Below are 26007 nucleotides of genomic sequence, written 5' to 3'. Positions count from 1 at the left end.
AAAAACCAGCTCCTAGTTTCATTGATCCTCTGTATTGTTTCTTTAGTCTCTATGTCATTTATTTCTGCTCTGATCTTTATTATTTCCTTCCTTCTACTACATTTAGGCTTTACTGCTGTTCTTTTTCTATTTCTTTTAGATGCATGGTTAAGTTGTTTATTTGAGCTTTTTCTAGCTTCATAAAGTGTGCCTGTAGTGCTATGAACTTCCCTCTTAGTACTGCTTTTGCTGTGTCCCATAAATTTTGAGTTGTTGTATGCTCATTGTCATTCGTTTCTAGGAATTATTTTATTTCTTCTTTGATCTCATTCTTAATCCTTTTGTTATTTAATAACATGCTATTTAGTTTCCATATGTTTGAGAATTTTTGAGCTTTTCTGTTGTGGTTGATTTCTAGTTTCATGCCATTGTGATCAGAGAAAGTGCTTACTATGATTTCAATCTTCTTAAATTTGTAGAGACCACTTTTGTGCCCTAACATGTGGTCTATCCTAAAGAATGTACCATGAGCACTTGAACAGAATGTATATTCTGCTGCTTTAGGGTGAAAGGTTCTGAAGATATCTATTAAATCTAGTTGATCTAGTGTGTCCTTTAAGTCTGCTGTTTCTTTGTTAATTTTCTTTCTTGAGGATCTATCTAGTGATGTTAATGGGCCATTGAAATCCCCTACTTTATAGTGTTGCTGTTGATCTTACTCTTTATATCCATCAAAGTCTGCTTTATATATTTAGGTGCACCTATATTAGGTGCGTAGATATTTATAATGGTTATATCTTCCTGTTGGATTGCTCCCTTTATCATTATTCAGTGGCCTTCTTTATCTCTTACTATAGCCTTTGTTTTAAAGTCCATTTTGTCTGATATAAGTATTGCTACCCCAGCTTTTTTTTCATTTCCATTTGCATGAAATGTTTTTTTCCATCATTTTACCTTCAGTCTATGTGCATCTTTTGTTTTAGGGTGTGTCTCTTGTAGATAGCATATGTATGGGTCCTGTTTTCTTATCCATGCAGCTACCCTATGTCTTTTGATTGGATCTTTTAATCCATTTACATTTAAGGTTATTATTGATATGTAGTTGTTTATTTGCCATTTTATTCTTTAAAGCTGCATTCATCTTTTGCTATATTCTTTTCCCACTTTGATCTGTTTACACCATGTCCCTTAACATTTCCTGCAGCATTGGTTTGATTGTAATGAATTCCTTGATTTTTTTTTTGTCTGGGAAGCTTTTTATTTCTCCTTCAATTTTAAATGATAGTCTTGCTGGATAAAGTAGTCTTGGTTGTAGGTTCTTGTTCTGCATTACTTTGAATATGTCTTGCCATTTCCTTCTGGCTTCAAGTGTTTCTGTTGAGAAGTCTGATGTCTTCCTTATGGGGGCTCCTTTGTAGGTGATAGTCTTTTTTTCTCTAGCAGCTTTTAATATTTTTTCTTTATCACTTAGCTTTGGTATTTTAATTATGATGTGTCTTGGTGTAGGTTTCTTTTTAGTGGAGTTCTCTGTGCTTCTTGAATTTGTAAGAGTTTCTCCTGCATTAATTTAAGGAAGTTTTCAGCTATGATATGATTAAACATAGCCTCTATCCCTTGTTCTTTCTCTTCTTCTTCAGGAACCCCTATGATGCAGATATTATTTCTCTTTATGTTGTCACAGAGCTCTCTAAGAGTTTCCTCAGACTTTTTGAATCTCTTTTCTTCTTCTTCCCTGCTTTCATGCCTTCATTCCAGTTGTCCTTTAACTCGCTGATTTGATCTTCAACTCTATCCATTCTGTTTTTAATTCCTTCCATTGTGGTCTTCATTTCTGATATTGTATTTGTCATCTCTGACTGATTCTTTTTTAATATTTCAATATCATTTTTTATACTTGCTATTTCTTTATTTAGGTGTTTGTGATGACCATCCAATATTGTCCTAAGATCCCTAAGCATCCTTACAATCATTATTTTAAACTCCGCATCTGGAAGTTTGATTATTTTCATATCATTCAGTTCATCTCCTGAAGGTCTCTCTTGTGGTTTCATTTGGATTGCACTTCTTTGTCTTCTCATTGTGTGTTTGGGTGTTTTCTTTGTAGAGCTGGTTGAGTTTAGGTTTGGTGTTGTCTGCCTTCAGTTTTCACTCGTGTTTTTCTAGGTCTTCTTAGGTTGGCATCAGCTATTATTTATAATCCATTTTTGGATTTGGGCCGCTTTGCAGTCTTGATTTGTTTTTTTTTTTTAAAGGTGATTGTCTTGTTTGCTGATCTCAGCAGGGGGCTTATTTGAAACTGTATCCAGGTATGAGGTGGGTGTGACCTGAGGCTCTGAAGTCCTCTTCTGCCAGTTAATCTTTATGGGGGCAGGTTGCTTTCTCAGCTTCAGTAGGGGGAGGTGTATCTCAGATCGCCATGGAGACCTGAGTTACTGCCTTTCCTCCCCACTTTTTGTTTTCAGCTATGTCTTCTTGCACTGATTGGAGCTGGAGAGATGTCTGTATCTCTGTTACCTGGAAGTACTTTTGTATTTTGCTTTGTGGAAGGATCAGCCCCTCCCCCAGTTATAGCTGCCTCCAGCACTGAATGAGTCAGCTTTTCATGTCATCACCTGTATTGCTCCATCCATCTCTCTCTCTCTCCTTTCTTTTTGAAAAACAAGCGGGCCCCTTCAACACACCTCATTCCCTGGTCACCAGGCAAGTGGCTGTGAGCAGTATTTACTGCTCTTTTCCTTGGAGTGAGAGCCCAGCCTCACCCCCCCCATTCCTGTAAGTAGGGGAGATTCAGGCATTCCCTACCAGGTTTGTTGTGGCTTCTTCTTTGCTCCTTGATTTTTGAAAGCTGTTCTTATAGTCCAGATTTGGTTTTTCATGCTGATTTTTCATAAATTAGTTTATAATCCAGTTCAGTGGTGTGAGCTGGGAGTCTGTGCGTCTGCCTACTCCGCTGCCATCTTCAGGTCCTACCTTCACATAATTTAAATTTTTTACATTTGTTGTGGTTTGACTCAAGTATAGTCTATCTTGATATGTCTTATTTGTGTGCTTAAAGAGAATGTGCATTCTGCTAGTATTAGATCCTGTTCCTTGATAGTATGGTTGAATTTTAAAAATATCATTACTGACTTTCTGTCAGTAATTGTTCTATTAATTATTGAGAGAAGATTGTTACATTCTAAAACTGTAATTGCACTTTTGTCTATTTTTCTTTTCAGTTTTTGCTTTACATATTTTGTTGCTGTTGTTTGATATATAGACATTTAAGGTTTCTATGTCTCTTCCATGGATAGATTTACCATTTTGTAATGTAATGTCACTAGCTCTGATAATTTTATTTGTTCTGAAATTTTTTTGATATTAATATAGCCACTTCTTTAAAAAAATAACATCTATGTGTCATTTCTTTTTTCTGCATTTTTCTTTCAACCTGTATTCTATTTGAAATGGGTTTCCTGTAAACAGCATATAGTCTAGTCATTATTTATTTATTTATTTATTTTTAATTTAAATTTTTTTTTTGTATTTTTCAAAAATGAGAAGCTGGAGGGAGGTAGACCAACTCCCGCATGTGCCCAACTGTGATTCACCTGGCAAGCCCACTGGGGAATGATGCTCTGCCCATCTGGGGTGTTGCTTCATTGAGGCTGAAGCCATCCTAGTACCTGAGGCAGAGGTCATGGAGCCATCCTCAACACCCAGGCCAACTTTGCCTCAATGGAGCCTTGGCTGCCTGAGGGGAAGAGAGAGACAGAGAGAAAGGAGAAGGGGAGGGTGGAGAAGCAGATGGGGGTTTCTCCTGTGTGCCCTGGCTGAGAATCAAACCTGGGACATCCACATGCCTGGCTGATGCTCTACCACTGAGCAGACTGGTCAGGGCCCAGTCATTATTTAAACTCACTTTGAAAATCTGTTTTTTAATTGGCAAATTTAGGTAATTTATGTTTAATGTAGTCATCCATATGATAGATTTTTCAGTCTGCCAATTTATATTTTTCATTTTTGTTTGTTGTTTTTTCAATGATTCTTTTTCTCTACCATCTTGTACAACACTGGAACTATTTTTAGAATTCCATTTTGATTTGTCTGTAGTGTTTTTTAGTGTATTGCTTCTCATAGCTTTCTTAGCAGTTGTTAGATCACATTATGTACACATAACATATCACAGTCTACTGGTGTCAACATTTTAATAGTTCAAGTGAAATGTGAAAATTGTGCCTCTATATCCCTTTATGCTCTTAAATATCTCTTCTAGATATATTGAGAACTATATCAGACATAGTATCATTTTCAACTTCAGCTATCACACCTAATTTAGAAATCATAGAGGAGAATAAAAGTCTACTTTATTGACTCATTTTTATGAGCTATGACAGGCACCAACTACTAAGCCACACACCGACCACAAGATACTGTTGTTCCCAGCAGGGATCCCAAGCTGCTCAGTCAGTTTGCCTTCTCTCTCCATCTTTCAGGATCTTTTTGTGTTGGTTTTTAAAATAATATCTAGGGATTTTAGCTATACATAGTGAGAAGGACAGAGAAAAGTAAGCTGGTTCTAATCTTTCCCCAGAATGAACTGTTAAGAGGCTAGGGGGTGGGTGATTTGGGAGAGTGTACTTTGAGGAGGGCTTTGAGCTCCCTAACTTCTCTTAGACACACATACCTGATCCTAGAAGCTCCTGAAGTGGGGCAGGGGGAATGCCTCATGATATGAAGGCAGGAGGTGTGACCCTGGCAGAGTGCCTGCCAGGAGGCCCCTGGGGTCCTCGTTCCTGGGATGCAGCCACTGCAGAGAAGCTGAGAAGACAGAGCTGACCTGGCTGGCATGTGCTTCCTCTGCAAAGTCACTGTAGCGTCTCTGACCCACCCAGACCCTCATTTATCCACAGAATTACTTGAACTTCTCCTTTTATTAAATTTGGTTCCATGAAGTAGCCTGCTGATAGATCTCTGATGAACTAGGCTCCTGCTTGTCTGAATGAGACAAATGAGCAGCTGGGGAATTCTGCCTGAACTCGACTGTGCCCACCCAGGAACCTGTGTGAGCCTGCACCAAACCTTCAGGCCATGCTGGCAAGGAGATGAGGCAAAGGACCTGGAGCCATGGGTCATCCCAGAGGATCAGGACACCTGAACACAGGGGCTTTTTTGTACATTAAACAATTGTTGATTTTCACTAGGTGTTGCTGGTATACAGAGATAAGTGAGTTAAGCCCCCAACCTAAAAGAGTTGACAGTCTACCAGGACAGTTACAATGTGGTATTAAGTGCTGAGATAAAGGAAACAGAGAGAAACAGAAGAAGGGTCCCTTATTCTCAACTAGAATATCTGGGAGGACTTCCTGGAAGAGACGTTTTGTTGAGAGTGAATTAATTATGCCTCTGCCTAGTTGTAATCCTTTACCTGCCAGGACAGACCAAAGTGTTTACTGTGTCCACAGGGCACCCCCAGCTCTGTTACACTGTCTGCCCCAGTGTTTCTTTTCTCCATCCATCAAGTTTCTACTCAGGTTCAAAGCCTCCTTATGTCACCTCCCTTGTGTGGGCTGTGCCCTGCCCCTTCCCTGGGCCCTGAGCTGCACTGTCACATGCTCCTCACAGTTTGAGTAGCGTATCTGTCTGTTTGCATGTGTGTTCATCTGGCATTTTGTCCACCCCCACACCCTTGCCCCCTGTAGCATTGCCTCTGTCAGGGCAGGAACCTGGTTTCACCAGGCGCCCACTCAGCCATGCCCAGGAACTGGCAGTTGCTTGTGGGTGGCTTAGTGCATGAAGGGGAAGCTCAGCTCCCAGAGGCTAGTCTGTGGGAATAGATCGGGTTGGGGCAGGAAGGATGGGGTGAAGGCAGCACGAAGTGGAGGGTAATGTTAGATGAGGCTGAGCTGGCAAAGGAGAGCTTGGTGAGCCGTGTGGAGAGAACTGGTCTTACCCTGCAGGGCATTTACACAGCCCTGGTGGAGGAGCCCCCAGCTGCAGGGAGGCTTTCTAGGCAAGAGCAGACGGGCTGAGTTCATCCACCGCCATGCCAGCAGGGTCCATGTTATTTGACGTGGCTCATTCCATTCCCCCACCAGACACAGCCTGTGTCCCGAGAGCCAAGGTGTAGCTGAAATGCAGCATCTGTCACATTGTTATTTTTATTTATTTTTAAAAAGATTATATAGATTGATTTTAGAGAGAGGAGTGAAAGAGAAATGTGGGAATTGGGGGGGGTACAGGAAGTATCAACTGGTAGTTGTTTCTCATACATGGCTTGATCAGCGTTTCGAACCAGCAACCTCAGCATTCATTCCAAGTTGATGCTTTATCCACTGCACCACCACAGGCCAGGCTGTTGCAGTTTTTGACTGGTCCATTCTAGCCCCACAGAAGACTATGTGGGACAGGGCAGCTAAAGTGACCCAGGGAAGGCTCTGGAGACATTCAGAGAGGATCCCTGAGGTGACTTTGGGATATGAAGAACACAGACCCTCCTAAGCTTCAGCTGAGCCACACACGACACATGAAACTTCAGTCATATTAAAGCTACTGTCTCCCTGCGTGCTGGCAAGACGTACTTCTGCAGAGCCAGGCTGACCCATGTTCAAACCCAGAGCCCTCAATTCAAGTGTGTGACTGTGAGAGGGCAAATTATCTTCTGGGGCTTCCTGGTGAAAGGAGGGTTCTGGTCTCCGGAAGAGAGCCCCTACCTAGCCCTGCGCCAACCCCTGCCTTGCCTTAAAAGGCCCCCATATCACACATACACAAACACAAAGACTTTGCTTCTGATTGGTCTTGTTAACAACTCTTTAGGAAGTTCAGGAACTGGATCAGCACACAGATATGAGGGAAAGGGACTTGTGCGCACCAAGCAGCTGAAAGTGAGTGTGGTGCATCCTGGAGGGGAGACCAGCAGCCATCAGGACCTTGTGAACCAGAAAGTGAGGGACAAAGAGCTTTTATTCCCCTGACCTGCAAGCATTCCCAGTCATGCCCAATTTCCAGGTAAGCAGTTTTGGGGTAGGAGGACCTGCAGGGAGTCTGGGTCAGGCCCTGTTCCCAATCTGGCAGGGCCCAGTCATTCTGGGAGGCCCAGCTAGGTAAGCTTCTCCCTGGGATCTGACCCCAGGGGAGTGGATAGCAGAGCTCTGTAGGGGGAAATGAGCTGGGCCCAGCGTGTGGCCTGAGTTACAATTTTTAAATATTCAGACATGTGGATTCCTTGGGCTTTGCCAATGTCATAAGCTGACTTAGGGAAGATAACTGCAGTGGGATTGCCAGGCCCAGACCCTGGCTGTAGGAGGACCCAGTGAACCTCTCTCCTGGTAGATGAAGACAGATAGCCCTCTGTTGCCAAGACCCAGGGCTCTGGTGTGCCACTTCCTAGGCAGCGTCATGCCTATTCCCTGTGGGTCCTGCCAGCTGTGTTCTCAGAGCCTTGGCCTCTGGGCACATGCTTCTTCTGCCTCATCCCCAGGGACTCCAGAACAAAGTTTCCCAGAGGCTGAAGAGCACAGTATAAATGTTTCATGAATAGTAATAGCCCACCACTTAGCGGTTATGCAGTGCATTCTCCACCTGCCACACTTCACAGTATTAATGAACTATTCTGCACTGCTCCCAGTGCTCTGCTCTCTCTGCAAAGCCTAACTCTCAAAAACAGGACTTCTCTGGTCTTAATCCCCAATGTTGTGTGAGTGTGCTGTCCCCCACCAGGAGTCATGCAGTCTCGTGGGGGCATCTTCTTGGTTCTGTGACTTGTCCTAACATCAGAGGCCTGAGCCTTTGTGGCAAGGTCTTCTTCTTTCTGATCGGACCATCTCCTAGAGCTGCCTTCTGGTATGCTCTGCTAGCCACATCTCCCATGACCTGTGGAAACCTGAGGACCCCACCCAAGCAGGTGTCTGAGTGCTTGTGAAGGATACATCCATCTGCACCCATACACCTATAGGGGATCCCACAGCCACACTGTGTGTGTGGCTGGGCAGACTTCTTGTGGTCAGCTATACTGCAGAGAGGCCATGGAGCTGGGAGCTATGTCATGTCTTCCTGGACAGTAGCAGAATGGGAACTCAGATGTTCTGATTCCAAGTCTCATTTCTTCCCATCCACAGTGGGTTCATAGGAAGGTTTCATGCCTCCACTGAGATATTCCAAGATAGAACAAACCCCTCTATCAGGGAGTAGGGTTAGCTTAGTGTTCTGGCTGTGGGTCTGCTGGCCCAGTGTTCCCTGAACACTGCCATCTACCCTACCAGGGTAGTATCAGGCTCCCCTGGCTTCTGCCACCTCTGGTTCCCTTGAATTTCCAGCAGCTCCTTGGCCAGGAGGGCATGTTGAGCTTTTCTGCCAGTGTGACAGCATTTGCATGTCACTATCTCCTAGCCAGCTTGGACCTGGAACACTCTGCCCACTCCTCTTTTGGGAATGCTCCCAGGTCTGGAGTACCCTGGTTCTCCCTTGGGCTGAAGCCGGCTCCCTGCCTCCAACCCCTCCACATAGCTTGGAAAAGTGTTGATCATTTTGGCTTCTATAGCTGAGTATTTTAATTCCAGTGTGTGAGTCTTTAAAAATTAATTAGCAAAAAATGCCCAGGAAAAACAGAGTAGGCACAAGTTTTGATACCATCTGGTCACCTACCATTATTGTTTTCCGCTTAATTACGATGCTATTTCTGGAAGCTGGAGGCACGTTCACTTGCATTTCATAGCCTCGATCAGCTTCTCCATTGTCTTGGTGGCCTTCTATAACTTCCTGTGTCTAATCCCTTCCCAGGGTGGCTATATCCTGGCTGGCAGTTACTCCTTTCTCTGAGAATCCGCGAGAGCCTCAGTTCACGCGTGACCTCGAGCTGCTCTGGCCCACTGAGCGGCCTCCTTCATTCCCAGGCCCTGTGCTTCCTCTGCCTCCTGGCCTGTGCTGGTGCCTCTTCTTCTGCCTGACCCCTCCTCACCACCTCCCCACTGTCTTCACCAGACGATACTTGTTCTCTTAGTTTTAATTTAAATCACATTCCAGGTGGCCTTCTCTGACTCCCTCAGACTGGGCTCGTTCCCCCTGGGTGAGTAATGGCTGTGTACTTCCCTGTGTTAACAGGGGCCCCATGCATGGTCTTCCTTTCCCATTGCCCATCTTCTGGGTATCAGGGCCACACTGGCCAGCCAGGTGGTGGTGAGCTGGGTGTGGGCAGGGAGCACTCCGCTGAGTCAGCCTGCTCTCTGGCCCTGGATGGGCATCCACGGCCACCAAAGATGTGTCCCCAGACCCCCATGTCCCCCTTGGAGCATCCCAGCTTTGCCTCCATTGCTTGAAGCCACGCAGCTCTGGCAGCTGTTGAACTGCCCGAGTCCAGGCGCTCTCAGAGGAAGACAGGAGCACCACAGTCGGAGCGGGTGTCCCGGCCACTTCAGGTTTGGCAGCAGTCTCCTTGATGAGACTAGAAGAAGCTATGGAAGAAGAGCAAGTCCAGGGGGTTTCTAGGCTTGTGAACAGGGAACCTGAGGATTCTGCAGATCACAGCTGAGTTATAGGAGGGCTCCAGCCCCAGGGCAGACCCAGCAGCGCCGGGAGCAGGGGTTAGGCCACCTGGCAGTGCTCCAGCGCCCTGCTCTGCAGAGGACTGGAGCCGCATTCCACATCTGGACTTCATGGGCTTCATTACCAGCACCAAAGAGCCCCATAGAGGGCAACCTTGAGGAAGAAACTGGGCTGTCAACATCCATAACATCCAAACTAGCATAATTAGAGAAGCCGGCCTTGTCTGTCCCCGGGGCCCCTCAGGTCAGCTTGGGTTGCTGGGAGGCTCAGAACAAATGGTCAGAAAGCAAGGAACTATCTCGGTGAGTTCTTTCTACATGCCAGGGTCTTACATCTCTATTTTCAGTTGAGAAAAGTGAGGCTCCGGATTCTACGGCATGAAGCCTCACTGGCCCGCCACTCTCGCTCTGCATGCCACACCCGCACCAGCCCTCTCTCTCAGTGCGATCCTGGCTGCAGCGGTTGGGACCCACAGCCTCAGGGGGAGAAGACAGGCATCCACTGTGGTGGCGGCCGGGACTGCTCCCTGTGCTCCACGCGGGTTCCTGGGCATCCCTTGAGTGCCCCCCTCTTAGAATTTCAAGAGCAATGTTGTAACAGGATTCATTTCTCTGTGGCTGACCTTTATTTCCCTCCTGAGCCCTGTTATCACTCAGTAATAGAAACTGGATTTTATCACTTCAAACCACTCTGGTTTAATGCTCCCTAGTTTTGGGGTAACTTCCCGGTCAATTCAGAATTTTCCCTTCCACCTTCTCTTTGCATCTCTCAGAAGGAGAAAGTTAAATGCCAAAAGTCTCCCATGTCATCTTGCCCTGGGAGAAACAGCTCACCCTGGGCTCTCTGATGTGTGTCCTTATGCCACAAAACAAGCTGTGAGGCAGGGCCAACGGGCAGAGACAGATGTATGATGAGCTGGCAGGGGTGATCCTGGACCAACAGAGAGCAAGGGGACTTTTGAGGAGGTGGCTTTGTGATCAGTCTTCAGGGATCAGTAAGAGCTTTCCGTGGGGTCAGGAAGGCATCGCCTGACAGAGGACAGCGTGCACTTAGCTTGCGGGCCCCAGTGGGCTGACTCGAGGCTGCGCCGCGAGCTTCCTGTGAGCAGTCGGTACTCTGCTCTTATTCCTGCCTCGCCAACCTCATTTCCAATGATGACCTCTATGAAGGACCCGCCACCAAAGTCGTCAGGACTCTTAGGGTCACAATTAAGGTAAGATTTACGATAAAGAAGGTGTCTTCTTACTGAGGTGACTGAAAGCCCAGAAGAGGTGCTTTGGGCACAGTTGGAGTCAGGGGCTCAGAACTTATCTTTAGAATTTGGTCTCAGTCTGACCCTCTTCTGGGGGGTCTTCAGTCTCAGCAGGTTTGCCCCACCCAGTGGGCCTCCCTCAGCCCTACTATGACCAATTCTGGAATACACTCTTATTTCTCGATATTTTCCCTGAAGGCCTGGAGTTGAGTCTTACTGACCTGGTTTGGGTTGCTTCTCCTACCCCTTGACCAATTACTGCTGACAGGAAGAAGACATATGCTAATTAATCAGGTATTGGCCATAGGTCCATCCTGGAGTTAGTCCTGAGGGAATCACATGCAGGTGACTCACCAAAGGAAAACCCAGGGGCTGCCAGCAACTCAAGGGTTGAGGGAAGTGGGCAAGCCACACGGCAAGTGTCCACCCCACATGCCCACTCAGACTTCCTTCAGCTGGCGGAGACAGGTTTACAGGAGGTACTGGATATCACCAATGACACTGATATTTTCTTCAGAGTACTTCTTGTCTTCTCTGTCACTGTGCGAGCTCCTTCATGAGGGGCGGGGGTCTTGGGGGGCTCTTGGCTCCCTGGGGGCATCAGGGCCATCCAGAGCATTCTTCAGGTACTTCCCTCCTATGTGTGGACTCTGTTAGGACATGGGGACGCCTCTTCTAGACATTCGAAACTCTTCTAGCTGAGAATGTTGGAATTTGCGGAATCTAAAGTTAGAAGTCGTTTTCCAATATTCAAGTTCCAAGATGAAAATGGCTGGATGTCAGTTGACAAACACTTAGGGCAGTTTTCTCTATTTTTAGTTCAGATACATATAGAACGACATCTGAGTGCCACACACCAATGGCCCACGCTGGAACCACACAGCCTGATTCTGCCCAAATAAGGGTGCTGGAGAGTACCAGCCCTCACCAAAAGTGGGCCCAACAGATGGGTGCAGCATGGAGTCTGAATGTCAGGTACAGGCTCTCACAGGTCAGACTCCTGAGATGGCCATGGCCACACTGCTCTCAGCTCACTCCCCCTGAGAGGGCCTGCGTGCTGCCTTCCTCCGCTCCTGCCCTCTCCATCTGGGGTGGAGGGTCTGGACCCATAGAACTGCTGGCCTCAGGGCCACTGTCTCCTTCCGGAGGCTCATCCCTGTGGGAAACCACTGGCAGAGAGCCGGGTGTGCTCTGTGGGACTAGGGGCAGGGGGACTGGAGAGAGTGGGCTGGAAACCAGCTATTTTGGCAAAGCGGGGTGGGGTTAAATAACAGGCCATCTGGCAACAGCATGCCCACATGGATATGAGAAGGAAGCAGAGACCCTAGATTGGGAGCTACAGTGCCTTTGTACACCTCACCTTAGAAAAAGGAGCCAGCCTCTGGCAGGTATAGCCTCAGGTGTGTTTAGTGAGAGCTTGTGGATGCTGGACCTGACCTGGGCATGTACAGACACTGCGGGCAAGGCCTGGCACCCCAGCGGACCCATCAAGAGACAACCCTCAGCTCTTTGCCCCAGGCAGCAGCACGGACAGTGCTCAGGGCCTCTGCTCCTGCCTTCTGCCCTGGCTCAGCATGGATATTCCAGGGAGTGCCAGCAGTCAAGTCAGATTTGGCTGGTGCTGTGCCTACTACTGCCTCATGGATCTATTGGCCAGCAAGGTCCTTGCACGGCCCTGGGGAGATCAACTTTGAGACAGGTAGTTCCTGCGGAGCTCCCCTGGACTCTTCCCTGGGTGTGAGAACCTGTCTTCTGAATGCTAAAGTCCTTCCTCCTGTTTGCAAGAGAGCTCAGAGAATTCCAAGTGCAGTGGTTTCTGGCTTCTTCCTGTGTCTCTAATATGGACTGCTTTGGGTATGCTCCGCAGGCCAGCCTGCTCCAGCCACCCGTCCTCCAGCTCCTGTGGGGAGCCAGGGAAAATCAGCGCCTGGAGCTTGCCAGGGCTCTACAGCTCAGGAGGGACTCCCCAGCTCATGACCTTGGCAAGAGGCAGGGGTGGGGCCTGTGCACCAGTGTGCTCAGGATGGATCCTCACCCAGGGGCCCATAGAACTCAGGAGAGACACAGAGTGCAGGGGGACACTGTTGGGAGGCTTTCCCTCCTCCAGCAGGGGTAGCAGAAAGGCTGCCACCCAGTGGCCACTGGCAGGCAAGCCAGAATTCCTGGGAGGGGAGATGACCCTTTGGAGTGCTCAGCGTTGCGCCCTGTTTTATTTGCCTGCAGCTGTCAGAGCTCTGGCCCCATGGGCACTCCATCCCTGACCCTGGCCGAAAGGAGGAGATCCTGGAGGGCTCATCTGAAGCCAGAAATGAGGGGCAGCCTCAGGGCTTGGGGTGGACACAGATGGAGCATGGAGGGTGCTGACCAAGGGTCCCTTTTGTGTGTGTGTGTGTGTGTGTGTGTGTGTGTGTGTGTGTGTGTGTGAGAGAGAGAGAGAGAGAGAGAGAGAGAGAGAGAGAGAGAGAGGAGGGAGAGTATGGGCTAAACTAAATCCCAGCCCCGCACTCACTGCCAGAGAGGGACAGGAGCTGAGTGTCCAGAACTCTTACTTGGTGGTGAGGTTGAGGAAGGGTGCTGGGCAGCCAAGTCCTTGTTGACACTAGACGTTCTCTGTCCTCTCTCCTTCTGTATAGCTCTCTGGCCAGCCATCTGTGCTCCTCAGGCACAGCCCCCATGTGTCCCCACGTGTGCATGTGTCCTTGTGTTTCTCTCATGTGTGTGTCTCTCTCTAGACTCTAGCTCTCTCTGTCTCACTCATCTAGACTGTGCCCTTTCTTACCTCTGTTCATACTTCATCTCAAGCTCATATGAAGTTTCATGCTTCCTGTTCTGTTTGGAGAGCAATGGTGGGAGAGCAATGGTAAGAAGTCCGTGAGTGGGGGCCAGGGGAAGGCCCTCTCTCAGTGACACTGGCCCCGTGCTGATGCCTTGCCTTCTGCTTATGGAAAGCAGAGCGAGTTTATACCAGCATCAGGAAAGGAGCTGGGGCCATGCAGTGCACATCACCCTGACTTGTAGGCATGGGTCTGGGCGTTGTCTCCCAGCCACAGCCATGGGTGAAGTCAACCAGTTCGGCCATGTGAAAATACCAGGTGTTGTCCCATCCTTGAAATGGTTTTACACCTACCTGGAATAGCAGGACTAGTGTACAGAATTACACTAATTACACAGAGAACTTACAAAACCAGGGTCGTATTGTGTCCGGGAGTCTATGGTAGTAGATGTGTGAGTGGGCAGGCTCATGTGGGGGCATGCATCCTTGGGTGAGAAGAGGAGTTGCTGAATTTCCCAGTGGACTTATGAGTAGAACAGGCTGCATGCTTTTACTTCAGAGTCCCCCAGCTTTATCTGCTGACCAAGGAAAACCACTAGACAGATCCTAAACTCCACTACGATGGTTCAATCCCCACTAAAGGCATGTAAAATGAAGTCCTCTGTGGAGTGTTACCCCAACACCTCATCCCAGACAGTACTGAGCATGGAACCTCTTTGCTGGTTTCATGAGCAAGTGCCCCAGCCATCATTCAACCTCCAGGAGGTCAGGACTGCGGAGGACTTCTCTTGGAACTGAGCTTGGGAGGATCTTGTCCCTCCCAACAAAGTCACCTGCTCCTTTTTAGGAGAAACAAGGGTTATGGTACTTTCTGCTTCTGCCTTAGTCTGAAAGCTTGAGCCTGGGAACCAGGGGTGGGCCTCACCGTCCACTCACCCCCTGCTGAAGCCCTCCCAGCCCTTGGCCATGAGGCTGTTGGTGTCATTCTGTTGGTTAGTTCCCTGAGACTTGTGATTGCAGGGACTCCCCGGGGTTCAGACCCAAGTTCTGCCACTTTCTGCTCCTGGCTCTTGAGCACATCCTCAAGTCCTCGGTGCTTCTGGCTCCTTGTTCATCAGGGATGATGATCATAGTACCTGTCTCCCAAGTTATTGCTACAAGTACTAAATGTATTCATGTAAGTGCTGCACTGACTGCCTCAGGGTAAGTGGCTGATTAATGTGAGCCCTCCTCTCCAAGCCCAACGGCTCTGCCTTTGCTCTTCTAAGGTTTGTCTGCAGGGACCTCGGCCCCAGCTGTGAGACATGTCTCCTGTCGCTTCTTTTTAAAAAATATTTTAAAATTTTTTATTTATTCATTTAGAGAGAGAGAGAGAGAGAGAAATAATGATTTGTTGTTCCACTTATTTATGCATTCCTTGGTTGATTCTTGTATTTGCCCTTGCCAGGGATTGAACCCATGACCTTGGCACTCTAAGCAAGTGAGCTTCCAGACCAGGACACATGTCTCCTGTCTTCTGTTCAAGCCCTGGCTAGAAGAGTGAGAAACTCCTGCAATGTCCTCTGTTTCATTCATTCATTCATTCATTTGTTCATTCATTCATTCAGCAAATATTTATCATCACCCTCTCTATGCCAGGCATTGTGTCAATGCTGCTGGTAGGATGCCTCTTAGGTCAACGTGCAGCTCAGTGGGAAACCAGCCAAAAGACACGGTCAATGGGCTAATAATTGAGAAGCTCTCAGGAGGGTGTCTGACAACCTGTGTTACATAAGCCGTTGAATCAACAACGTGGGCAGTGTGATGGGTGAGCATGGCTGTCATGGAGCCTACAGAAAGGCAGACAAGCTAGGTGTGGAGGAAGTGACATGGGACCATGACCAGGAGAAGGGAGAAAAGGGGAAGGTGAGGCTGGGAAGCAGCCCCAGAGGCAGCAGATGCCCAGGTTGTGTGGAGAACAGGAAGCCATATCCTCTGCCTGGAACAAAAGGACAAAAGGGTTTATGGGAGTGATGGAGGAGGCGGGAGAAGCAGGCAGGGGTCACTGTATGGGTCAGGGAAACTGAATCAAAGAGCTGGATTAATTGAACTTGAGGGCACCTCATTCCTGGTCTGGGTTTGAAGAGGGCTCTGACATTCTAGCAAGGCTCCAAGACAATTCTGTGACAACCAGGAGCCCATGTCTGTGCCCCTAGGGTGGTAAGTTTTCCCAGACTTGTGGGAGAGGGTCATTGGGCACTGGGATTTCGCCCTCCTTGCCTGGCCTGATCTCAGCCAGTAGCTCTGTTTTAACCAGACTCTGGCTTTTCCTTCTTTGCAGATGTTGGAGGAGCTCAAGTGTTGGCAACGGGCAAGTCTGCTGAGGCCGAAACTGGTAGGTCACTGCCCAGCTTGTTCTGCATGGGAGGTGAGAGGCAAGAGTCAGGCACTCCAAAAGGCCTAGCTAGGCAGGTGAGGGAGGGCTGCTGGTATTGTTTTCTGACCAGTCATCACAGAATAAGGAAGGGTAACACTCACCTCTAGGCCTGCCCAAATGGCTAATACAGCTTTATCCCAGGGACGCTGTCCTGCCCAAGAGCCAATCCTCAAAGGGAACAGGAGTCATCAGGGCCACCTTCACCCCTCCTCCATGATGAGCAGCCTGGCACCCCACGCGCCCAGCACTGCAGTCCCGCTCTTAGACAGCGGGCTCCGCCGAGCTCTGTGCCCCCTCACCCCTCCTCCATGATGAGCAGCCCGGCACCCCACGTGCCCAGCACTGCAGTCCTGCTCTTAGACAGCAGGCTCTGCCGAGCTCTGTGCCCCGCACGTCCCCCTCCCACCTGCACAGTCTCAGCGCCTCTCCCTCTCAGAGCTCACCTAGAGAGGCAAGGAAAGCCACCACAGCCATGCCAGCCTTGCCCACCCCTGTTACCTGGCATGGGAATGGGTCCTTGTGTCCCCCAGCTGGCTGCAGGTTTCCGATGATGGAGCCAGGCCTCAGTCCTTTGCCTTCAGCACTCATCACAGTCAACACATAACTGATAAAAGCATTAAGGAAAGTATAAGCGAGAAAAGGCTGTCAGAGGCCAGAGAAATGGACAATTGGCCACTTGGAGGTGATTTCCGCAGCTGAAGAGACAGGGCAGAGTTCCAGGGAGAGATGCTGGGGTATCAGGAGAGTGGAGAATTAGGTTGGCTTCAGGGGGTCAGAGTGTAGAGTTCTCAGGCCCACACATACGACCTTGAACTTCATCCAGAATGGAAGGGGAGCCATGGAAGACCTTTGCAGGCTGCGGGGAACTCCATGCATGGAGCTCATGGTTTGAATCTCCTTTGCACTTCAGATATCAGGTATGCGCTCATCGGGATGGCTCTGGGTGTCGCCATATCTGCTGGTTTCCTGGCCCTGAAGGTCTGCGTGATCAAGAAGCACCTGTTTGACAATGACTCCTCAGACCTGAGAAACACAACCCCGGGAGTCAAGGGTACGGACACGGTGGCAGTCAGCCTCAACTCTATCCCTGACAAGCATGTGTGCTGGCAGCCACCCAGTGCAAGGCACTGAGGGCACTCTATTTGCCAGAGAAAGAATAAAAAATCATGGGCTGAAGGAAATATAGTAGCCCCTGCATGCCACCCCTGTCTCTGTCTCTCTGCTTTTCTATTTAGTTGCTTCTGATATTCCTGAGAATCAGGTTTCCTGGAGAAAAGTGGGAAAGATAAAATTGATCCCCAGAGGTCATGGGGTTGGTCCTAGCATGGGTGAGTGGTGGAGGGTGTGGCCAGCACTAATTATGAGAGCCACATTTCATTTTTCCCCCATATATTTATTTGAAAGTCCTCATGATCCAAGTAGAGTTGGGCTCACATGACTGCATGGTTCATTGTGTTCCGAGGCACCGCAGGGTGGCTGTGGTTCTCGGTGTCCTGTGGCACCCACAGGGTGGCACATCTCACACAGATGCCAAGTTTCAGTTGGTGAGTTTTGTTAGCAGAATGCAACTGTGATTCACATCCCTTTTCTCAAGGCGGGACCTGCAGAAACCACTCCATGTAAGGATGATGATGTGATTTTCCAGAAAGCTGTCTTACTGTTTTCCCAGAAAAGTCAATGATGATCTGTGAAGATTTGCAGAAGGCAGTAGGGGTGGGGTCTGGGCCAGGAGGAGGGGAGCAGCAGCACTTGGTGGTGGTTGTGGGGTTCCAGAGATACTAGCACATCCAATTAAGGGGCTTAGTGAGTCAGAGGAGTTTGGTTACCACTGATACCGCGTCCCTACAAACAAGGAAGGAGAGAAAGCAGCCTCTTCATCACATAGCAGGGCGCATGGCACATCTCCTGAGTACAAAAGCTCCAGGAGCTGCAAGTGCAGAAGAGGCTAAGAGGGAGGTTGCGGTGCTCTAGGAAAGGCTCAGTCTTATCCTCACCTGGTGCTCAGTTAAGAGTTCTGACTGACAGGATCTGGAGAGAGAAACTCCCACAGTGCCAAAGGCGGAGGCAGAGCACTCCATCCAAGACCACCATCCCCAGGGCCCCAAAAGCTTCTCAGCCCTGCCCAAGTTCAGGTGGCTCTGATCCCCTCCCCTTGCCTGGCACTGAGCAAGCTGCACACCGATCGATCTCAGTGCCCCCTTCCTAATAGCCTGTTCTCTCTGTTTAGATACCACTGCACTAAAGAAGAGAGTCACAAGGTAAGGTTGCTGCTACGATACCATCCCCCCAGTTTTATCTTTCTGCTCCCCTGCCTATCTTCCTAGCCCTTTTTTCCACTCTAAAATGCTTCCCAGGGGACTAGAATGCACCCTATGGCCCCTCCTTCCTTTGGGCCAGTGGGCAGGTGTCATGAGAGGAGGGAATGGGGCACAGAATGCAGTAGCTGAAAAGACTTGGGCTTGCCTCTCTGCACTCTGGGCACATGGCCACAGACTATTTGGCCAACTCTGGCACTGTGTCAGGACAGCAGAGTACTCAGATGGAGATTTTAGCATAGTGATCTTACCATCGCCCATGGGTGAGCGATGCTCCCGTGGCCAGCCAGACTACCCACACATGCTGAGAGATACCCTCTGAGTTAAAGTACTTGGTCTGGGAAACTCCAGAACTCTGGAAGTCTCCAGAGCTATTGCAGACTCTGTTTCAGGGACATCTTCTTAGTCCTGGAATTCACAAAAACTTAAAATTTTACAAAGCCCAATTCTTACTCCTGGTACCTGCCTGTGTCTATGCATGTAGGCAGGCACGCCAACAGAGGAAGGGCTGGGAGAGGCTATGCTGATGTGTAACGAATGACTGACACACATATGGTTGTGTTTGTGGAGATGCTGCTCTCAACAGGGCAACACAAACAAGCTATCCCAGAGGTTTTATACTGCTATGTGCAATCATGTCAGAGGAGTGCTGTGTGTGTGTGTGTGTTTGTGTGTGTGTGTGTGTGTGTGAGAGAGAGAGAGAGAGAGAGTTCTGGGTTACTCTGACATGTCAGAGCCATTGGGGGCAACTTCCACAATCCAAACAAGGTGGCCACAAGCTTCATGTGGCAATAAACACTGTGAAAGTGAAGGACAGGGAAAGGGGTGTGAAGGGAGCTGGAGGAGGCAGGTGGGTGGAGAGAGGGAAGGGAAAAATGAAGGACAGGAGAGGTGTGTGGCTGGATCTTAGTGCCAGCTGGCACTTTTCCCGGAAGATAATGTCCTCAGCACCTGCAGTGAGCTGCTCTTGCATGGGTCATCTTGGAACTGAGCTCCTCCATAAATGCAAGTATTTTTGAAGAGAAAGGAGGCATGATTAAAGTTTCTGAAACTAACACTAGATGGAGTCAGGCTGAATCAGGAAGAGGTTAGACTCAAAAGCCAAAACAAAGGACAAGCAAGTCATTTTTTTGTAGCAAACTTTGCCAGTGCTTTCTGGTGTCTAGGAGGGATGTAATAAATCATTTATCATAAACAGGAGAGATGATGCATATCTTATTCTTCTGCTTTGCAGGTTACACTACAACTTCTCAGAAAGGTGAGTGAGTTATGAGAGTCATCTCTTACTGTGAGAACAGACCGTCCCTCTCCTGCCATGGTGGCCCTCCCATTTGCCCCCACACAGAACCGGAGACGATGGCTAGTCTGTGTGCCAGGATGGCTGTGAGACCAGCAATCCTCAGCTTTTCGCGATGTTTGCAGAAAATCCTAGTAGGTGGTACTTTGACAAGACATAAAATGAAACTGTGGGGCATTTGCTCAATGATAGCTGAGAAACTTGGGTTGTAACAGTGAGATAGCTAATTTATTTATTTATTTATTTTTTATTTTAGTGACAGGAAGGGAGGTAGAGACAGACTCCCGCATGCCCCCCCCCCCCACTGGGATCCACCCAGCAAGCCCACGAGGGGCAATGCTCTGCCCATCAGGGGCACTTGCTCTGTTGCAACTGGAGCCATTTTTTAGTGTCTGAGACAGAAGCCATAGAGCCCTCCTCGGCGCCCACCCGGGGCCAACTTGATCTAATTGAGTCATAGCTGCAGGAGGAGAAGAGAAGAGAGAGAGAGAGAGAGAGAAAGAGAGAGAGAGAGAGAGAGAGAGAAGTGAGAGGGGGAGGGGTGGAGAAGCAAATAGGCACTTCTCCCATGTGCCCTGACTAGGAATCGAACCAAGGACATCCACATGCAGGACAAAGCTTCAACACTGAGCCAATTGGCCAGGGCCAAGGTAGTTAATTTTCTTTTTCATTTACCAAGACCTTCTCTTGACAGAAGCCAATTAGCCAGTTTGAAAAAACTCCATCTGATGAAAAAAAATTAGTTTTCCAAACTCCTCTTTGTGTTATCAAGCTGTTGGCTTGGCTAAGTGTCTGCCTTTCAACTCTGCTGTGGGGTCTGGGAGGGGACAAGGCTTGAGCGTGCAGGGCCAGACCTGCAGATGGGCACAGAGCTGCAGCCACAGGAGAAAGGAGTCCTGCTCTGCAGAAAGGGAGGCACACCTCCGGGTTTATCTGGAGTTTATGCTGGTCCACACTTCCCCCACCCTACGCCTGATTTCCTGAACCTCATGCTCTGTGCACAGGCTCTTACTCTCCATTTCTGGGGGAAATTTTTTAAATACACAGAAAAGTTGAAAGAAAGGTCTAATAAAAACACACATATATACCCTTCACCTAGATCAAGGGTTGGGAAACTTTGGGCTGAGAGAGCCATGAATGCCACATATTTTAAAATGTAATTCCATGAGAACCTTACAATGACCCGTGTTCGTTATGCATTATCCAATAAAAATTTGGTGGTGTCCCAGAGGACAGCTCTGATTGGCTCCAGCCACCCGCAACCATGAACATGAGCGGTAGGAAATGAATGGATTGTAATACATGAGAATGTTTTATATTTTTAACGTTATTATTTTTTTTATTAAAGATTTGTCTGCGAGCCAGATGCAGCCATCAAAAGAGCCACACCTGGCTCGTGAGCCATAGGTTCCTGACCCCTGACCTAGATTCATAAGTTAGCATTTTATCCCCTTTGCTTTATCTTCGTACACAGGTATTTCTTCTGCTCCACTTTAAAATGAGTATAGCTGTCATGGTATTTCAATCCTAAATACATTAACATGCTATCCCCCACATAATCACCCTGCAAGGACCATGTTTAAGAAAATGAATAATAATCCGATATCATCTATGACATAGCTTGTATTCAAATTTCTCTGATGGTTTAAAAACGCTCTTCTATAGCTCGCCTTTTCCAAGCTAGTATCTGTTGTATTTGATTTTGCCTCTTTTTGTTCTCTTTCATTATTACACAGCCCCTCTGCTTTTTTCCCCTGGGCAACAATTTTCAGCTTTTCTTCATCTCATGGCACACATAAACTAATTACTAAAATTCTGCAGCACAACAAAAAACATTTTTTTGGTGATCTGGAAAAAATATATATATATACACTTTGATTTATTCACACTAGACAGCTATTGTCCTGTTGGCTGTTGTCGTGTTTTTATTTGACAATCTAAGGGAGAAGAAGCCAGGCCCTTGACCAAATAGCCAGGTATTGCATGTTTTTAAAAACTTCAGACCGGCTGAGAGACACACAGGTTTAAAATCATTGTCCTACGGCACCATCAATTTTGAGGCACCTAAGCCAGCTGTCTTGTATGATGTCCTGTTTCTTAGCTTTGTCTGATTGTGCCTTCCTGAGTAAATTCAGATTGAGAATTTGTCAAGACAGCCACAGAGCTGACATTGGGTGTCTTTGGTTGTATTGCGTCAGGAGGTGCCTGACACCAGGTTCTCTCACTGTGGGTGGTGCTGCCTTGGGTCACTTGGTCAAGAAAGTGATTGCTACAGCTCAGCACTGTTGAGATAAAAGTTCCCCTTTGTCACCAGCAAATAATCTAAGGGGTGGTACTTTGAGACCATGTGAACATTCTGACCTTCAACAATTTTTCACCTAATGATTTAATTTCTTTATGTTGTGTGCTTGAATCAGTTATTGCATTCGGAATTACAAAACACTGAGTTTCTTTTTTTCTTTTTGTAACAGAGACAGATAGAGGGACAGATAGGGACAGACAGACAGAAAGGAAGAGAGATGAGAAGCATCAGTTTTTCATTGCAGCTCCTTAGTGGTTCATTGATTGCTTTCTCATATGTGTTTTGACCCGGGGGCTACTGCAGAGCAAGTGACCCCTTGTTCAAGCCAGCAACCTTGAGCATCAAGCCAGTGACTGTGGCCTTCAACCAGCACCTTTGGGCTCAAGCCAGCAACTATGGGGTCATGTCTATGATCCCACGCTCAAGCCAGCGACCCTGCGCTCAAGCAGGTGAGTCCCCACTCAAGCCAGATGAGCCCGCTCTCAAACCGGCAACCTCGGGGCTTTGAACCTGGGTCCTTATTGCCCAGTCCAATGCTCTGTCCACGGCGTCTCCATCTGGTCAGGCACATACACTGAGTCTCTAATTCCAGCATTGCTTCTACATTTAATAGCTGGCATTCTTCTAGGAAAAAAAAAGACTTTTCTTTCATTTTCTTGTTGACTATCATTCCTATAAACTTCAATGCATTTTAATTTTTTACCATCATGAATCTTTTTTATGCTCTATCCCAAGTTTGTCAAGTACGAGTCACTTCTTGGTGGCTTTTGACAGGACCCCATTAGTCATTGAGCATTTCCTAGACCTCAATACAACACAATATCCCAGGTTCACCTTGTACTGTCCCTGCTCTCAGATCTGGAGTTATCCATTTCCCCTAGGGCCTTTCCTTCCTTCCTTCCTTCCTTCCTTCCTTCCTTCCTTCCTTCCTTCCTTCCTTCCTTCCTTCCTTCCTTTCTTCCTTCCTTCGTTCCTCCCTCCCTCCCTTCGTTCCTCCCTCCCTCTCTCCCTCCCTCCCTCCTTCCCTCCCTCCCTCCCTCCCTCCTTCCCTCTCTCCCTCCCTCCATCCCTCCCTCCCTCCTTCCCTCTCTCCTTCCCTCCTTCCCTCCCTCCCTTCCTCCCTCCCTTCCTTCCTTCCTTGCTCCCTTTCTTTGATGTGAGATGATTGTTAGAAACCAGGGTCTGGGCACAGTGTGTGCTCATAGCTACTGAGGCACTGTTGCTTCTATGCCCTTTCACTGGACAACCAGGAAGTGTACATTAAACTCACAAACTCAATACCTTAAGGTGTTTCTTATTCTATATTTTTACTTGGCCTCCTTCAAAGTGAAAATCATGTTTCTCAACCGTATGAAGGCTTTTATTTGTTTTTTCTCTCATATAATACACACACAATACTTCCAGAATACAACAGTATACAACTACAAACTTACTTAGCAACTTGAAGATTTCTTTACAGTTCTCTTTGTTCTTGGGATTTAACCTTCTATGTGTGCAGAGTATTGTGCTCAAACTGGAATTTATTTTCTCTGTGTGGTTATGCTATCACTTTGCTATAGTTAGAAACACTTGTTTTAGTCTTTGTGCTGTTTTCATGTTTTATGTATTAATCTTTTTAGTTTCATTTTACTTTTTGAGTGTGTAAAACCTGTGTATGGTTCAGAGATGAAAACACACAGACATGTGAACTCAGAGGAAACTCACTCCTGTACCTGTCTGCCCACCATGCTCAGAGCTGTTTGCAACAGTTTCTGCTTTATACTCTCAGTTCATTGAAAATATACTACTTAATCTAAATTTTTAGATATATACAATATTTATAAAATTAATGTTTTTACATGTACATATATGTACCTAAATGTAAGTTTTTCCTAGTTCTTATGTGGGTTTATTTATTTATTTTTTATTTGGCCACTTGGTATTCATTGTGGTATGTAATATGACAGATTTAATTTTGTCTTTTTCCCACATGGCAATTCAGTTATTTCAGTATTATTTTTAAAAACCGCCCTATTTTCCTCAGTATCTTATTTGTCACCCTCATCCTGTTCTAAATTTCGCATGTACTTGAACAGTTCCTAGACTGGACTGTGCCCTCCAGCCACAGCTGCGCTGACTCAGGTGCTAGTGCAGGCTCTTGGTCGCGGAGGCTTTCTGGTGCTCTACCCTCTGACAGGGCTGGTCCCCCACGACTTCCTGTACAGCAGCGGTCCCCAACCATTTTTGGGCCATGGACCGTTTAATGTCAGAAAATATTTTCACGGACCAGCCTTTAGGGTGGGACAGATAAATGTATCACGTGACCGAGACAAGCATCAAGAGTGAGTCTTAGATGAATGTAACAGAGGGAATCTGGTCATTTTTTAAAAATAAAACATCGTTCAGACTTAAATATAAATAAAACGGAAATAATGTAAGTTATTCATTCTTTCCGCGGCCTGGGGGTTGGGGACCACTGCTGTACAGGGTCACACTCTTGATCTTCTGTCTTAGCTATTCTTGCATTTTTTTTTTCATATAAACTTCAGAATTCATTTCATAATCTATCCAGAGATACTGACATCTTGGTATTTGGGGGGGATTGCTTTACATTCTTGTTTTAAATAGAAGATGATTGACTTTTTTGCCATGTGAAGCCATCATTCACAGAAAAAAATATTTATTTTTTCTACAAGTATTATTGTTGCCCTGGCTAGTTGGCTCAGTGGCAGAGTGTCGGTCCAGAGTGTGCAAGTCCTGGGTTCAATTCCAGGTCAGGGCACACAGAAGAAGTGACCATCTACTTCTCCACTTCTTCCCTCCTCTTCTTTCTCTCTCCCTTCCCTTCCCACAGCCATGGCGTGATTGATTCTAGCGAGTTGGCCTAGGGTGTTGAGGATGGCTCTGTGGAGCCTTCATCTCAGGCTCTCTATCTGCAAGCAAGGCCTCTCAGATGGGCAGAGCATCACCCTGTAGGGGGCTTACTGAGTGGGTCCCCATTGGGGGTGCATGCAGGAGTCTGTCTTTCTGTCTCCCTTCCTCTCACTTCAGACAAACAAACAAAAAACAACAAACAAAAAAACAAGTGTTATTGTGTGTCTCAGAAGAATTTTCAGATGTTACTCTTGTGGGCTTGTCACATTTCTTGTTTATTCCTAAATAGCTTATAATTTTTTATTTCTTTTATTTTTTTATTTTGTAAATGGATTTTTCTAGTTTATCTCCTACTTGGTCATGGATTGCTTATGATTTTTTTTTTTTGTATGTTAACATTATAGCAGCTGCTTTATTGACTGCTTTAATTGTTTGAGTTTGTTTTCTTCTTGATCTTTCACTGGCCACCTTTATCAGGTTCTAACTTTTATGATATTGTGTCATTTGCCAAACTGTAGATTCTTCCGGTTCTTATGCCTCTAATTGTTTTTCCCTCCTTGATTGCATCGGTGGAGGGCACCAGTGCTAAAAACAAGTGGAAACAGTATATAGACTTGCTCTGTGCCTGATCTTGGTGGGAAATGTACTTCTCAACAGTGCTTTCCATTAAGTAAGAAGCTGGCTTCAGGGCTAAGTATGTGTATTTTATCATGTTAAGGAAGTATCCATCAATTCTTATTTTATTGAGTTCTTAAAATCAGAAATGTGTGTTGTATTTGGTTAAAAGACTTTCCAGCATTAGTAGGCATTAACTTACCCTCAGCAGATATATCCTGGGACTGCCCTAAGCAAAACAGGATGTATAGACACCTTTTATTAGCTCTTTTTCCTCCTCTTCTTTTTGATCTGTATAATCTTTGTAGGATGTGGTGGAAGATTTAGATTTAGGCAACCACTATAATCCTACATACAGGATTATGTAGGTCTCTAAAAGACTTTTTCTCTTTCTCTTGACAGTTAGTCTAGGTCTATAGCCTAACTCACCTACTAGCCTAGCCAGCAGATGCTATCCCAGTTCCTGCCAAGCATATCTTTTCCTGCAGATTGTGCCTGGATCTCTAGGGGCTGGGGACATACCCCTCAAAAGGGGATTGTTGCTCTGTCGGAGAACAACTTCCTTCATGGGGTAGTTCACAGGTGCCTTTTCCCCAGCTCTGGGCTATCAAGGGTGGGAGGAGACTGCTCTCACGGCCTGCCCATCTTCTTTGGGCATCAGAAACTCAAGTGCAGATGTAGGCTAG

The 26007-nt window shown here is 47.1% G+C and overlaps 1 protein-coding gene across 2 annotated transcripts in view; it reads left to right on the top strand.

Annotated features, from left to right (window-relative positions):
- Positions 1-26007, top strand: part of TMEM273 (transmembrane protein 273) — a 50929-nt gene that overhangs the window by 19882 nt on the left and 5040 nt on the right. The window contains exons 2-6 of one of the 2 annotated variants that reach the window (XM_066243769.1): positions 15844-15897; positions 16850-16990; positions 18167-18197; positions 19489-19512; positions 22157-22302. In XM_066243769.1, coding sequence (XP_066099866.1) covers positions 15844-15897; positions 16850-16990; positions 18167-18197; positions 19489-19512; positions 22157-22302 — 396 coding nt within the window. The remainder of the gene's footprint in view (positions 1-15843; positions 15898-16849; positions 16991-18166; positions 18198-19488; positions 19513-22156; positions 22303-26007) is intronic. The other variant, XM_066243770.1, reaches the window with a different exon arrangement.

The sequence above is a fragment of the Saccopteryx bilineata genome, chromosome 9, assembly GCF_036850765.1.
Source record: "Saccopteryx bilineata isolate mSacBil1 chromosome 9, mSacBil1_pri_phased_curated, whole genome shotgun sequence".
Taxonomy (NCBI): domain Eukaryota; kingdom Metazoa; phylum Chordata; class Mammalia; order Chiroptera; family Emballonuridae; genus Saccopteryx; species Saccopteryx bilineata.
Note: the sequence above shows the minus strand (reverse complement) of the source record. Positions and strands in the feature narration are given on the sequence as shown.